The 16712-nt window shown below is 39.5% G+C and overlaps 1 protein-coding gene across 1 annotated transcript in view; it reads right to left on the bottom strand.

Moving 5' to 3' along the window:
* VWA3A (von Willebrand factor A domain containing 3A) overlaps positions 1-15874 on the bottom strand; it is a 30886-nt gene extending 15012 nt beyond the window's left edge. The window contains exons 1-21 of the mRNA XM_089540415.1: positions 15805-15874; positions 14236-14282; positions 13857-13983; positions 12131-12255; positions 11982-12056; positions 11185-11239; positions 9672-9770; positions 9035-9141; positions 7536-7661; positions 6644-6752; positions 6004-6069; positions 5133-5258; positions 4274-4412; positions 4079-4182; positions 3854-3934; positions 2638-2732; positions 2351-2470; positions 1865-1939; positions 1293-1437; positions 943-1138; positions 373-443 (exon numbers count right to left, since the gene is read on the bottom strand). Coding sequence (XP_089396541.1) covers positions 373-443; positions 943-1138; positions 1293-1437; positions 1865-1939; positions 2351-2470; positions 2638-2732; positions 3854-3934; positions 4079-4182; positions 4274-4412; positions 5133-5258; positions 6004-6069; positions 6644-6752; positions 7536-7661; positions 9035-9141; positions 9672-9770; positions 11185-11239; positions 11982-12056; positions 12131-12255; positions 13857-13983; positions 14236-14282; positions 15805-15846 — 2130 coding nt within the window. The 5' untranslated portion in view covers positions 15847-15874. The remainder of the gene's footprint in view (positions 1-372; positions 444-942; positions 1139-1292; positions 1438-1864; positions 1940-2350; positions 2471-2637; positions 2733-3853; positions 3935-4078; positions 4183-4273; positions 4413-5132; positions 5259-6003; positions 6070-6643; positions 6753-7535; positions 7662-9034; positions 9142-9671; positions 9771-11184; positions 11240-11981; positions 12057-12130; positions 12256-13856; positions 13984-14235; positions 14283-15804) is intronic.
* Positions 15875-16712: the final 838 nt, after the last annotated feature.

The raw sequence follows: 16712 nt of genomic DNA, 5'->3' as shown, positions 1-16712 counted from the left end.
AGCAGACTCAGAGGTTGGCATTGCTGAACACCTGTTAAGGTACCCAACATACTAGGGGGGTTCTGCTAACTTACTAGCTTTACTGGGCCCTCATAACTCTCCATTGTTGCTATTGAGTCTTTATCTGTCTTTTTAAGCAAATCAGTAATGATGAGAGTAAGGACGAGGAGCGTAGCTTCTGCCTGCTTTGTCCTCTTGCTCTGGACCACTATGAAGATGGGTCCCAGAAGAAAGAAGGGACCCAGTGAGGTTATCTTGGGCACTCCACCACTAAAAAAGGGAGTAAACACTGGATGTTTTTGAGCGGCTGCCTACCATTCACCTTAATAAACATGGGAGCTATTTTGAGGAAAGTCTGATTTGAACGCATACCTTATGGGAATAGCTGACTGCTTTTTCCATCTCAGACAGGATAAGGCTGATATCATCACTTTCATAGATGCCTAGAGGTAGAAGAGAAAGAAATATAGAAAAAAGCCATCCTGAGTATATATGTGTAACTTTTCAAGACCTTGTCAGTGAAGACTAGAAGTGGGGGGAAAGTGATCTATTAGACAGAGCTGGATTACAACTCCCATAAGCACTAAACATTAGCTATACTGCCTGTGGACCATAAGAACTAATGCCCAACAACTTCTGGAAGGAAGCAGGCTCCCCACCCCTAGTAAAGACAATAAAAAACTAGAAGGATTAATGATCTGACACTATATAAGGCAGCCTTCCATATTTCCATGAAAGAAAGATAGATTTGGGTAGTCGTTCCACTATAGAGTTTGGAACAAGGATGATTAAGAATGGATGCAAATGAAAGCAATGACATACTTTTGTTTTAAAGATTAATCCCAGTGGGTCTTCAGTTTTGGAAAAGTACAGGAGCCCATAGTTAGCTCCTGAGTAGAAGCTGCAGGTAAACTAAAAACATACCAAAATACACCATCACACCTGTTTCTCCAAACCAATGAAAGCGTCCATTGGTAGATTGCACGATTTCTTTAAAAGCGGCAGCAGTTTCATTTGGACTTGCATAGCGTGGCGGGATGTCTTCATTGAAGGGGAAACCGTTGACACTGAACAGACAAACATGCAGCTGCAAGTTGCAGCCTCCACAGACTTCAGTCATGTAAGAACATACTGCATGCTGGAAGGCAAAGTGATAAGTAACGGTCACCACTGAAGACACTACATATCCCATCCCACGCTATCATCATCAGATGCAAAAGCCAACTTTTGACTTTTTCTTCCTCATTGTAAGATTTTGACATATCCTACACTGACAATGGAAGCATACCCACCATCTCTTGGTCAGGAACTCCAGTAGTAAGCAGGTAAATGCTCTGAGATTCATGTTTGTCTTTTTCTTGGAAGTCCACCTCCACAGCTCTTCTGAGCGCATACATAACGTTTCTAGTGCCTTCACACTGCAGGGTCAGTACCCATCTAAAAGAAAAGTTTCAGCAATGTTGCAAAAACCCAAGTGTTGCCATAGTTGTTGTTGTTGTTGTTATTATTATTATGCTTTATTTATATAGCACTGTAGATTTAATGTGATATCATTTATTACAGCTATGTGGCAGTTTAAGATGCAGTTCCTTTAGCGGGTTTAGAAGCTGCCTGGTAGAAAAGGAATAGGAATAGGAAAAGCAAGTGGGTCATTATTCCTTGAGTGTAGGACTTGTGAGGGAGGGATGCACAAAACTGGTTTTACATCTGGAATTTGCACTAGATAGCAATTTTCTCACCAGAGGCACTCATTTATACTTCCTGTTGCTTGCAACCAGTTACATCCCATTTTAAAAAAAAGTAATTGCTGATCTGGGTTTCTGCTGATAGTTCGAAAGCAATAAATGAAACTATATTTACTTACTTCCAGGCACTTTGCAAATTATCTGGGTGTGGAGGAACCATTTCAGGCTGCCAGGCCTTTACACTACTTCCAAACCTGTGAGAACATAGAACAAATAACCAAATACTGGCTGCATTCATAAAACACCTTAAACTGTAAATGCTGGCTTAATAAACAATGATGTGAATAAGATGTCTGCTTATAAACTGAGTTCATTTTTACTTCACTTTGCTTCACTCTTCCTGACATTGGATAAATCAACCAGAAAGAGATAACATTAAGTAATATCCAAATTATGTGGGATTTAGGTAGGTATACCAAAGCAAGCTACGTTCTGCATTCAGTTCTTTAACCAGTAACTCTGCCATCAGAGAATTCTTATAGTAGCCTTCAGCACCATACTTTGAATATTCTTACTACAGACTGCTCACATAGCAGTGATGGTCAGTGCTTATTGATGGACCTAGCTGTAAAGAGTAGTTACAGTGTTGCTTCATAGTTACTTACGCTATGATATTGAAGCAGTCCTTGCTTGACATCTGCTCCTCAAGTAAGAGTCGCAGGGAATGCTGAATATGAATGATGTAGATGGAATTTGCTTGGGAAACGTCAACAAGTATAACAACCCTGTGTGAGAAATACCAGTATTAGGCATATATCAAGTGATGAAATGGAATTATGGGCAGGGCAACATAGTCAAAATAAAGTTAAAAGAAACAGATACAAAAGGGAAAAAAAACGTTTGGACATCATTTCATAGAACTGGTGCACATGCAGAAGAAAAATAATGATACCTCCTCTCTCCTACTGCTCCCCAAATTCTTCTACTACCAGTTGAGAGCCAATCAATGCGTCTCTCGTACATCCTTACAATCCTTCCAAGTTGCTTCTGTAAATACAATACAAACATAGCTGATACCATATAGTAAGACTTACACAGATATTTCAGACAATAATTTGGGCTACTAGGAAGGGTCCAGAGTGCTTTGGTAGTGGCTTGTCCTTTTATATACTAGAGAAACCTGCAGCCTATAGGGCTAATCTGGCCTGCAAAGATATACGACCAAGTCCTGTGTACTCTGTAACCTCATCCTTCCTTCCTCCCTGGAAGCTACCCTTAGAGAACTGCTGCTATCTCCAATCACTAAGGGCATATCCACACTACATAATTATACCAAATCTGATGCTACTTCAACTATCGTGGCTCCATCTGATGGACTCTTGGGATTCAGTTTTGTGGGATACTTAAAATTCTCTTCTAGCAAGCTCTAGAGCTACAATTCAAGGGAGTAAAATATAGAATTCTAAGTCCCTCCCTAAACTACAAATTCCAAAATTCCATAAGAAAGAACCACTGCAGTTAGTGTCAAACTGCTACAATTGTGCAGTGTACATATACCCCAAGTCTATATAATATAATTTGTACGCAGAGAATCCCAAGCCTTGAACACTGAAAAATCACTATCTACCTGAGTAGATACTATAAGGTAAAACAAATTAATAGTAGAAAGCAGTATCTTGTGCGTATAATAAATAGACTAAAATCAAGGAGGATACTCCCTCAGCAGGTAGAATAAATTGCAGTGATTAACCTCTAAGGAAAAAAACTGTTTGGGGTCTTGTGTTTTATAAGCTGGACATGTTTGCATTATAAACTAGGAATCTGCGAAGACTGTACAAGGCTAGTGCAAGATGTTTTGCTGTGTATAACATCCTCACCCTCACCTATGTATTTGTCTTAACACAAAGGACAAGATGGTATACACATCTCATCCCATCTCATATTCATTTATGCATATACAGTGGCAAATTAGCAGTAATGTTCACCTGCTAATCAATATATGGGAATGCATACAGTATATGTCCTCAGAAAGCATCACTGGTGAGTTATGCTGTTGGTTGCATATAATTCCCTGCTGCTGAATGCCTTGACAATATAATGGGATTTATGATGGGAACGCAATGAAATCAGGCTTCAGGTAAGGTTGCACATATAAATCTCCCATTTACCTGGTAGTCATAAAGTACTGGTGGGTCAACGTGAACGTTTTTAACTGTTCCGTCATGCCATTCAAACTGCGTCATTACTTTCTGAAATGAGGAGGAAACAACACAACCTTAAAGATGCTGTTTAGAGGAGGACCTGCTGCAAGAGCAATACTGGCTTCTCATTTGCTTCCCGTTCTAATTATTTTATTCTGGAAAAAAACCCTGAAACGGGTCCTTTGTATTTACCTCGTGTAAAGTGGATGATACTGTTTTCTGAAGCACAGGCACAAATTCTTCGACTGGGGAAAAGGCATTTGGTGCCAAAACTCGATAAAGGCTCAGTTTCTTGGCTATAGCAAACACGAACGTGAAGGACAAGTGAACATTATTTTCTGGTGAGTCAAGACTTAATTCCACATGGATTTATTTGACCTAACATACCTTTCAGGCCATACGTTTTCAGCCATTCAGCCGAGCTCTTGGCTAAAAGCTTTGTGCTTTGTATCACAAGTGGACTTTCATGTTGTGGTGGCTTTGGCAAGGAGATGACTGACGAAACCTGCAAGCTTTCTATGGAACCCTAAATACAAAAATGAAAAATGTTCTGTCTAGAAACCAGTTTGCATGTCTTTATTTATGTTATATATTTAATTTCATCAGAGAAGCCCAGATCAGGGTATACATTCTCCTGCTTTTATTCTCAGAACCACACTTGTAAGGTAAGTTAGACCAAAAGACAGTATCTGTTCTGGTTAGAGTAAGCCTTATGCCTGAGTATATGACCTAAATTTAAAACTGTAAGCCAAACATTTGTTGCCCTTCACATCTTTAGAGTCCAACTTCCACCAGCCCCATGAACTGTACTTTGAACATCTGAAGGTGCAGGAATGCCCCTGCTCTAACCACTGCGCCTAAACAGTTTCTAATTGTAAAGATTTTGCAGAAATCAGTCACTAAAATCCAAAGACTTATTTCAGAAACACTACCCATGAAAAAGCATATCCCTCTATTTTCCTCATGAATCAAGGATAGTTCCTTGAGAGAGAAAAGCTAAAGACGTCCAAGTGAAAGAAAGCATGCTCAAGGCTTACAACATTAAGCATGGCACATATAAGAAGACAGATGATTTTGTCTCATAATTATTTATGATTTTGTCTCTTAAAAATAATTCAGGAAAAACAAGAGAAATTATTTCTTCCCATAACGCATAATTAATATACATAACAGAAGTTAAACATGAGATAATTAGACATTCAAGAACGTTTTAGATCTGCTGACTTCTTGAAATAAAAGTACTTACATATTTAATTGAATTAAAAAGCGAGTCAACCATCTTGCCTTGGTAGATTTGATTTATGATGTTGAGCAAGTGATTGGCTTTTTGACATTCGCAAAGGACAAGTTGGAGATCATTGCTGTCACAGTCCTGAATGTACAACAGCACAAGAAAATGATAAAGGTGAAGATCAGGTATATTTTGAATCATTTGTAGGTATACCAGTTTAGCACGTTGTTATTAGATATATTATATTGTACAATAATATAACATTATTTACTCCTAGCATTTGTTTACCACTTTTGGATAAAATCCTCAAACTCTAATTTTAAAATATCCCATTAAAAACAGAAACATAAATAAAGAAGAGTCATGATGGACTCAACTGAAGGTTTATCTAGTTCTGCATGTTGTTCACACAGGCCTGTTACAGACTGCCAAAATAAAGCTGCTTCGGGTCTCTTTGGAGGTATGCTATTTAAATGATGCATGGGTCCAAAGATTCCGGAGGTTGCACCAAAGCCACACTCCATTCCTAAGCACTGGAGGGTAGCTTTGGTGCAGCTTTCGGATTCTTAGGACCCATGCATCATTTAAATAGCATACTTCCAAAGAGACCCGAAGCAGCTTTATTTTGGCAGTCTGTAACAGGCCATAGTCACTAATTAGTTGCCTATGATAAACTAGTCTGTAGGAAATGAATGTGACACCATCTTCCCCAGCAATTGAATGCAGAAGCATACGACATCTGATTCTGGAGATAATATAGAGCTATTCTGGAACTTGGAACAATGTAGATTTTGATAAGCAGATGAATGAGCTACTGAAATGCCAAGGGTCTTCATAACAACATTTTAAAACATTGCACAAGCCGTCCCAATGAGACATCACTTACTTCCCTCTTGGTCGAATAACAGTGGTAACTGCCTCCCACATCTTCTGCCATGCTTTTTACAACGTCCTGCACAGAAAGATGTCAAAACTATCAGATTTATTAAATGTTATAAAGAACATCTCCCACATTCAGATTCTTATAGTCTCGGGTTCTTTTTGTCAACATTACGAAAACATTTGCCATTTTTGGCTCTATTCTTATAGAAAATGAATTGAGTGAAATTCTCAACCATCTGTACTGGCCAAATGTAATAATTACAGCTATACCTCATGTCAAGAGGACCACACTGTATATGCCTGCCGTGTGGATTTTAAATATAAGAAGCTTCTCCAAAAAAAGAGGTGGCAACTCTAATTCAGTGCCACAAACACAATTAAACACAGCAGGACTCAAACCCAGATTTTGAAGAGAGGGATTCTGGAGGCTCTGAATTGAAACAATAGAACTCTCATACAACCCTAGTTAAGGGGGCTTTCAAACAAGCTGAGATTGCTCATTTTGCAGATCACCATCTCAATCTCAGACGGAGCATTTTCTTCACTTGCTACTCTTTGCAGCTAGAGATGAGAGGCTGAAACTGGGGCATACTGCATGCAAAGCATGTGCATTAGCTCTAAAATATGCCCAACTACAGACTTACGGGAGGCACTTGACTGCTGCAGTCATATGTGACGGTATGGACCACCAGATTTCTCCCCACTGTACATTGTTGGATATAGTCAGACAATATTCCTGAAGATTGATCTGGACTGGTTTGGGAAAGAAGAAAGGAATGTAACCGTCAGATAAGAAAGTGAAAGACCGTGTGCTGGATTGACACATACTGAAGCAACATAAAATTTAAGAAGTCCCATAGCATTACAAAGAACATGTAATATAAGAAACCCCATAGTATTACATAAAAGCTGGTATCTGCTAATTCTATCTATCTATCCATCCATCCATCCATCCATCCATCCAGAGAAGATCCATCCATGCTGGTCTGTCTATCCATCTATCCCTATCATTGGGTTTTCGTATATGTTTCTCCTGAACATATATCATATACCCAACCTTTATTTCCTCTTGACAAAAGGTTATCAGTTGAATTAATTTTGTTTTACATCTTTGAATTTTGTGGACTTGACACGTTCTTGCACCGTTTGTCCACATCTTAGAAATTAACTTAGCATCAGTGGAAATGGATTCTCCATGATCTTTCAGTGGTTAAAAGATTTAAATTGCAGAATTAGACAAATACCCATTAACTATTAATCTATATATAGAGAACCTCATAATACTTTTAACGTTTGAGTGTACATCGCACTTTGAATCTTTTCTACAAGTTGTGCGTAAATGGTTTCTCAATGGCGTAGTTTTTGTCCATTAGCTAATGATTCCTTATTTTTCATTAATATTACTTTGCTTCTTTTTATTTGTAGTTATTATAAATTATTTTTTTAAATTAAAGAAACAACAAATTAAATCAAAGAATTGCATTTATCAAAGAAAACAAGTTAAGTCTCTGCTGTTGGATCAGAGTAGTAGCCTACCAGCTTCCAACAATAATCACAAGCGAATCCAGTTCTTTTATGACCAGGGCTTTTTTCAAAGCTTTCAGCAAATTGCAGCCTCCGCTGGGTTTCAAGTCCTGCACCCATTGCCTTGCTTCATGTAATCTAGTGGGGATAAAAATGGAATATATTGCATACCAAGCGTACACAAGTCAAAGTGTCAAACATTGTTAAAATAGTTAAATAAATGGAAAACAGTACATGACTGCATTATCAGTATCCAAATATCAATCTGCAAAAGGCTTGGAAGCCAGATATGACAGAATGTGGTCTTTATGTACACAGAAAAGACTCAGCTTACAGAATGAAAAAAACCTGCTTCAAGTGAGATGCCATCATGCAGTTTTCTGTGTCTGAGATGGTGTGATTTGCCAGGGTTTTTCATGGCTAAGCAGGGAATTGAGAACCCTGGTCTCCAGAGTCATAGTCCAAAGCTCAAACAACTACACCACCGTGGCCTAAATGGGATTACTGGGGTATATTTCTTTGACGTTTCATATGTCCAACACCTTGGGGAGAGGCTAGGAGAATGCCTGTAAATTTCATGACCCAGGTAGTAAGTCACAGAATGGTAGTCTTGGAAGTGCAAGAATCAATGGCATAGATATGGAAGTCACTGTCACCAGACAACTGACTGTGTCTTTCACTGCAACTGGCAGTGGGAAAAGGGAAGGGAAATGAAAGATTGGATACATGAATGAAATTCTAGCAAATTGAAAAAAGTTGCACTGTACAAACCCTTGGTTGATTCAAGGACATGTCTTTATGAGCCATGCCACAAACCTAGATCCTCAATATCTCATGCTAGAAGGCTGAGATAGTTTCATTCTTCTTCTGATTGACTGGCTCTTCAAGGACCTCATGGAATCTAGTTATTGTATCATTAATGAACATAACTGGTGCTTGATTGTTGTCTTTTTTCTCTGTTCCATGGTGTCTATGCTCCAGTGTTGCTTAGTCTGTATTCAAATGAAAGCTTGCTCTGTTTTGTCCTTACTCTGCTGGGACCCCTTTGTTGAGCCAGAACATATCTTCAGAGATCTGTCTTGAGAGTGCAAATGCAGCTACAGTAATAAGCAATTCCTAAAACCCTTCTTTAAATACCTCAGTCATCTTTAAATATATGGAAGACTGTTATGTAGAAGACAGAGTAAGCTTGTTTTCTCCTGCTGAAGAAAACAGAACCTGAATGAATGGATTCAAGTTACATGAAAGGAGACACTAACTAAACATTAGAAAGAACTTCCTGAAGTGAGAGCAGTGGAATACATTATCTTGGATGGTGGTGGACTTTGTTAGAGGTATATGCATAGGTTAGATGGTGCAGAATAAATTATCTGTAGATTCCCACACTGGCAGAATGATAAATTAGAAGCGTATGTTGTCCATTCCAACTCTATGTTTCTATAATAAAAGGACGGACAACACAAACAAGCAAGAGAACATGGAAAAACCCAAGAGCCAAGACATATACTTACACATTCACACTGATCGCTTGCGGCTGCTCCCAAAAAGATGAAGCCTCAGTGCCAAATGAAATGAAGTATAATTTCTTCATGTAACACAGCTGCTCATCTATTAAGGACTTCAGAATAAAACAAAACAGTTTCAGTCAAAGATTATACCAAGTAAATTGGTGATGAATGAGGGGGTCATAAAAAGCCCCATATGTTAAGGGCTGTTTCTGAGGGCTGTTTTATAAGTTGCATCTTCTGAGGAAGGTCTTAAAGATGCCACTTGGAAAGGATGTGAAACAGCTTTAAGAGCAGGCATGTTTGTTGAAGCAAAAACAGCTATAGGATTCTGGCATTTCAAAAATGCCATTTGTTTCTGGCATTTGTTTTCATGGATCAAAGCATCTGATGAAGTGGACTGCAGTCCGTAAAGGGCTATGCCAAATACAACTTGTTTGTAGTTCAGGTACCACCGTCTTTTATGTAAAACAGACTAAAACTACTTGCCCAAGGCTGCCTAGTGAGCAGCATCACCAAGAAGAGATCTGAATCCACAGGTTCACTAGTTCCAGTTCAACATGTCATCTACCACCCACTCTGAGCCCTTTTTAAGGCCTGGTTTTGTGATTTTAAAAACATTATGGGTTTCAGTAATATTTACCAGAAGATCTCTTTGAAATTCACACAGTCTCGGTTTACAACTTATGTCGGATGTGTCAATCAGCACTCCAATTCTGCTGCCTTGAATAACTCCAAACATCTGGAGAGGAGGAAAGAAGGGAAAGGCTATGATTAATTCAGACCATTGCTAAATACCATTGTAAACAGCCCTTGCCCCCTCTGGACTTAATTCCTATACTCTTCTACAATTTGCTGGCAACAGCTGAGGTCCTGGTATTAGCAGGAGAGACTACTACAGTGTCCATTCCTAAAGTATATGGGACTGCTATTCCTCCCACTATAAGTGATAGGTGTATCATCTAAGTAAGTGATAGCCCATGATGCAAAGCAAAAGCAAGGGAGAGTGTGCCAGCATTGAGTAACTGCAGCCATTGCCCATATAAAGAATCAAACTCTCTCTGTGCTTCTTCTCATCTTTCCACCACCATTGCCTTGAAGAAATCCAAATGTAGGATAAAATTGAAGTATTAACCCTCCCTGCTTCTTAACAGAAATGAATATGGATTGGGAATCCATGGACATTTGTTGGACTATAAGTCCCATGAGATGCAACCGACATGTCCATGCGCTTCATCCTGGGGAGAAGTTACTAGGGAGGTGCCTCAGGATTGTTCTGGGCCCAGTATTGTTCAACAGCTTTATAAATGCCTTAAATGAAGGAATAGAAAGCATGCTTATCAAATCTGCAGATGAAACCAAAGTAAGGGACATAAGGAAATACCCCAGAGAACAGGATCAGCCTTCAAAATGACTTAACAGACTGGAGAGCTAGATCAGAATTAACAAAATTAATTTCAGCAGGGATAAATGTAATGTATATCTAGGCAAGAAAAATTAAATGAACAGATATAGGATGAGTGAGACATGGTTTGAAAGCAATATATGTGAAAAGGATTTGGTTGTGTGTGTCTTAGTGCACCACAAGCTAAACATGAGCCAACAGTGTGATGCGGCAGCCAAAAATGCCAATACAATTCTAGTCTGCATCTACAGGATCACAGTGTACAGAAGGCAGAAACTAATAATATCATTCTGGTTTGCTTTGGTAAAATCTCAGTTGCAAGACTGTCCATTTCTGTGCACCATGATTCAGGAAGGATTTTGACAGCCATTTCTCAGGAGTGCCTTAGCTGTATATTCCCTCCATGGCAAGGAGTTGGACTAGATGGCCTTTTCAGTCCCTTTCAATTCCATGATTCCATGTTCCCTTTAGTTAGGAATATATTATGGAAAATGGGAAACCCATCAATACATATGGATTCTAGGCGTGTCAACTGGTACTTTTTAAACCATTGACACACCTAGAATCCCTATGTATTGGTGGTCTGGACAAAATCAATACAACAAGGGGCTCCAGAATTTAACCATAGGCTATGTGAAGAAGCCCTTGTCTCTTTTTGCCAGAAATCTGCTGCTTGATTCTTTTGTAGCATAATCTTTGTTTTCATGATTCATAAATGCTATCTTTTAAGTGAATAAATGGTGCACATTACCTTTCTGCTGCCCTGCAAAAGCCACTGAATTCGTTTGTCATACATATCAATAGCTCTGTAGGGATGGGGAGGAAAAACAGAAGAAATAGAAATACTGCATAATGCTGAAACTGTAAAAGAGATATGATTGTGTATTTCTTGTTCCTAATCATAATTCTGATGGAAGAAGAAAAGAAATTGGCTGGATAGGTCATGACAGTGGCTCCTTGGGAAGGTCCATGATGGTTTAGATGTGTATGCCTTTGCCAGCACTTGCTTCATCAGATCCTTTTAAATTACAGATGCCAACAATTGAACCTTGGAGCTTTCCGCATTTTCCCTCATTGATTTATGTAAATGCATGCACTTCAATGAATGGCTGTTAGGAAATAATACTACCAAACAGAATTATGGATTGAGGGAGTCAGGTCACCTTGCTCAGTTTACTCATCAAGGATTAATTTAATCTTAATTTGGCAGAATAATTGTTTTAAAATACAAGGCAGACTGACACTAAAGGAAAAATGGTAGTCAGTGAAATGCATTAGAAACATTCTGTTGCTGTCACTTGAAATAATATCAGAGAGTTTCTGTACAGCCAGAGAAACTGTCACCAAAAACATGTCGGTAACTTATGTTTTCAAGCTTACTACAGCTTTGAGAAAGCAGTCACCTGGCCTATTGACCAGTAAAGAAGAAGTACCTTGCAGACACAGGTAGCTGCCTTATACCAGCTCAGACTGTTTGTCTACTCAGTCCACTATCTGCTGTCCAGGGCAGATGTAAATGTAAGAAGGAACGTGCTACTGGATACTTACGCAAGCAACTGAGTTTCAAAATCATGAACAACCTCCTTGGTAAATTCAATATGTTCTGTTCCATCACTTGCATTTCTAAAAGGAAACAACAGCATATGAATGAACAAGCTGAAAACAGCCAGCTTGAAATGAGATGGCTTTGTACTTACAGCACGACGTTGACTTTCTTGATCAGATTTTCCAATGTAAGATGCTTGTTTTCTAGACCATAGACTTTAACCCAGTTATCCGTGGCTTTTAACCCTGCAAACAGTATAGCTGTATCCCTAAGCCTCTGTTGACAAAAGGAGAACAATTACATTAGAGAGTAAGAAAAGGATCTTTCCTGCAATATAAGGCAGGAAAAGATGTGCTTTAAGTTCAGATATGTACATGATGTAGCAGGATGATTCAGATACAACGCAGACCCAATCTTATGAGATCTCACTCTGAAGAGTATATGACATTATGTTAGTATAATACCCATCAGTCAGAGCTTGAGATAAAGTATTATGAGGAAGAATTCTGAGAATCATAGCTGAGGAAGAAACTTCTCCCAAACTCTGTCTCCAGTCCCATTCAAGAAAGGGGTCCCTAAAAGGATACCACAACTGATAGCACTGAAAAGGTTTTAAACAGAGGCTGGATGGCCACATGTTGTGGGTGCTTTGGTTGTCTATTCCTGCATGGCAGGGGATTGGACCTGATGGCCCTTGAGGTCTCTTCCAACTCAGTGATTCTATGATGCTATGATTGTACTAGTAAGAGATCAAGAGAACCGTCTAACTAAAAAATTGCATGTACAGCGCTGTGTAAATTTACAGCGCTTCATAAATAAAGGATAATAATAATAATAATAATAATAATAATAATAATGAGAATCAATAAAAATGCACTCCTCTGTCAATCCCTTAGACAACATCAGTTGAAAGAGTGGTTCAAGACTTCTAGGAGTCTTAGTAGACCACAAGCTAAACATGAGTCACAGTGTGATGCAACAGCTAACAAAGCCAATATGATCCTAGGCTGCATCAATAGGAGTGTAGTGTCTACATTAGTGATTCCCAAACTCTGCTTCTCCCGGTGTAGTGTCATATTGAGGAGGGAGCAAGCTTATTTTCTGCTGCTCCAGAGACTAGGACTTGGAGCAATGGATTCAAACTACAGTACCGCCTTGAGTCCCTATACTGGGAGAAAGGCGGGATATAAGAAAAGAAAATAATAATAATAATAATAATACAAGAAGAGATTCCATGTCAACATTAGGAAGAACTTCTTGACAGTAAGAACTATTCAGCTCCACTGTCTTGGAGTGTGGTGGAGTCTCCTTCTTTGGCAGTTTTAAAACAGAGGTTGGATGGTTATCTGTCAGGAGTCCTTTGATTGAGAGTTCCTGCATGGCAGAATGGGGTTGGAGTGGATGGCCCTTGTGGTCTCTTCCAACTCCATGATTCTAAGACTGCTTCAGAGTCCAAACAAGCTTGAATACCAAACTGAAAAGGGATCCAGATGATGTATTATGCAAAGAGCTGGAGTTGTGCGACAAGTTTGATTATCTTACTCAAGTGGAATATTTACAATATTCCAATGTTGCAATATAATAGATATAACATTTATTATAATTATTGCATTTTGAGAGTGTAAAAGAGGACTTCTTCAACAGAACAGCTTCCTCCAGGGAGTAATGAAATTCTTCACCATTTATCTATCTATCTGAATCCAGCTTGCCAAAATTCACTATATTGAAAAAACGTATTCAGTGTACATGTGATAGATCCTCATTCCTCTAAGAATCATGCCCATATGATCCGATTATACAACTGAAATGTTTGTCATACCGGCCTCATAGCTTAAAGCCCATTTAGTTTCACTGAACATATGCAGAAAGTTATGTACCAATAAATCCTGTGTCTGGTTGATATTGGTAACCAATAGTCCATTATCCTCTTGAAAGTCTGTTATGGAAACATTCTGCCAAGCTCTGCGACCTTTTGGCAAAGTGAAATTTGAATCTGAATTTGTCCTGCAAAAGAAGGAAAGACTTGTTACTGCAACATCACAAAAGTACCCATTCCTTCTTTTTCAGACATGATACGCAGCCATTAACTTTTTAAAACACGAGAATTCTCCAGCATACAATTGACTTCATTGTTTGCTATAAATATAACTATTTGTAATGGGACAGACAAAAACAATACGGCAAATCCAATAAGGCGGTGATTTGAGTTGTGAACACCCCACCAGTCAAGATGCCCAAAGGCCACAAGAAGCTTACCTCCAATTTTTAAAGAACAGCTCCTTGTCCAGTAAATGTGCCATCTTCTGTTTGGGGAAAACATTGGAATTTCTGTTATTTTAATAGGAAAAGCAGCTTTCAAATAGTAAGTGTGCCACCTTCATTATGCGATTGTGTACTTTGATTTGATCATGACATATATTTGGAATGCTTCTAGCATTCCTCACCCAGTAGGCCACTGGTCATACTGGTTGCAGGATTCTGAGAATTGCAGCTACATTTATTTTTATGCACATAGCCTTTTCCTCCCTATATATGACCTAACAGCCATCCCCACACTAAATGGGCAATGGATACCAGAGACTTGGGGATAGCTGCATCTGCCTCACTTCAAAGGTAAAGATATGACAATTCTGCACATGCTCAGGAGTACACTTCGCTATTCCATTGCCAGTCAAAACCTATTTTGGCAACGCACCTGGCTCAAATTACAGTGGGCCCTTGCTATCTGTTAGGGTTTGGTTTCAGAAATGCCCATGGATGCTAAAATCTAGGGATCTCCAGGTCCTCCAGTGCAACTCTACAGTCAACATCTGCCAGAGATTGATCACAGAATCATGTTGGAGGACTCACAATTGCCTAGGAAAGGGTTTTCTCCTAGGTTCTCCAGCACAACTCTATGGTCAACGTCTGGCAAAGTTGTGCTGGAGGACCTAGAAATCCCTAGAGAGAACATACTAATTAAAACACAAATAATCAAACCTGCAAAAGTTTAATCTGCAAATGCAAAGGGCTGGTTGTATTTTTAAAATATTTTCAAGCCGTGGATGGTTGAATCCGTGGATAGGTAATCTATAGATATGGAGGGCTGACTGTAAACCCCATGTTCAAACCATGGTGACTACTGTATATACTCATGTATGATTTAATCAAAAAATTGACCCCAAAAAATCTGAGTCGACTTATCCATGGGTCATTGTAAATACTGTACCTTAACTCTCATAAAAACAGAAACCATTCCTTGGTGAAAGGCAAGAGTGTAATCTGTCCTGAAAGCACTGACCTTCCTCTAGTCTCTCATTCATCCATCCTTCAGTTTGAACACAAACAGTTGTGCCTTCTGCCAATTTGTATGTTCTTTGTTTCCTTTCTTCTGTCTTTTAGATCCATTGTTACACAAATCTTAACTCTCAATTTATCCATGGGTCATATCAAAATCCATAATTTTGGACCCAAAACCTGCCCTCCACTTATACATGAGGTTGACTTATCGTCGAGTACACTGGGTCCTTGTTATCCGCTGGGATTCGGTTCCAGGATCCCCCACGGATAACAAAATCCATGGGTGCTCAAGTCCTATTAAATATAGTGGCATAGCAAAATGGTGTCCCTTATTTAAAATGGAAAATCAAGTTTGCTATTTGGAATTTATAATTTTTTTAAAAAAAATTCAATGCATGGATGCTTGAACCAGTGGATTTAAAAAATCAGTGGATAAGGAGAGCCGATTGTATATATGGTACTGTACTTCATATCCTTGCCCCTCTTTCCTTCCCAAAGAGGGCTCCAAAGCCTTCAAATACTGTCACCCCAAGAGTCTGGACTCACCACCAGTTTCTCATCCTTTCGTGCCCCTCTCCTTTTGCACATGAAAAGTTCAGGCCTAAAGAACACTCCCCGGCTTGTGCTGCGTTTCTGTTGCCAATGGCAACGGAAGCAACCATGCGCATGGCAGGACCAGGGAGGCATTGCATGCAGCTGCAGCAAGACATCGACCAGAGCTGAAAGGGGCTCCACGGATCTCCCAGGGGACCTAATGGGAATCGTGCACACGGCAGAATTAAAGCATTAATCGCTTCATTAACATGTGTAACCATTTTGCATTCAGCTTCCACTATTACTATTGTTTTACTCTACACTCGTCCTTCTACATTGGCTGGGGTTAGGGGCACAGGACCCCTGTGAATGTGGGAAAAACACAAGTAACAACACCACTATGTTTTTACCGGAGAGAACACCTCTCTAGGAATCTCCAGGTCCTCCAGTGCAACTCTGTGGCCAACATCCACCAGACATTGACCACAGAATTGCACTGGAGGAGCTACAAATGCCTAATGGAGTGTTCTCTCTAGGTCCTTCAGTGTGACTTTTGGTTAAAGTTGGCCATAGAGTGGTGCCGGAGGACCTAGATATTCCTAGAAAGAGCAAATTAATAAAATCTGTTCTATTCTATTTTTGCATTCCCCCCGCCTTGGGACTCTTAGGTTGCACACAAATGCTAATGCAATTGAACCAACTCAAGGGGAATGGAGCATGGAAACAGGTTTCCCATGCCCTGGGTAAGATCAGGCATGCTTCTCAGTGACAGATTTGCTAACTTGATGTAAAGGAGAACAGATGCAAAATGAGAAAGGGGAACCTGTGGTCCTTGAGATGTTGTTGAACTGCCACTCCTGGTCTGGCCATGCTGTTTGGGGCTCATGGGAGTTGAAGTCCAAGTAGAGGGCCACAACCTG

Source organism: Sceloporus occidentalis, unplaced genomic scaffold (genome assembly GCF_023333645.1).
Source record: "Sceloporus occidentalis isolate IW3139 unplaced genomic scaffold, rSceOcc1.0.p SCAF_10, whole genome shotgun sequence".
Classification (NCBI taxonomy): Eukaryota; Metazoa; Chordata; class Lepidosauria; order Squamata; family Phrynosomatidae; genus Sceloporus; species Sceloporus occidentalis.
Note: the sequence above shows the minus strand (reverse complement) of the source record. Positions and strands in the feature narration are given on the sequence as shown.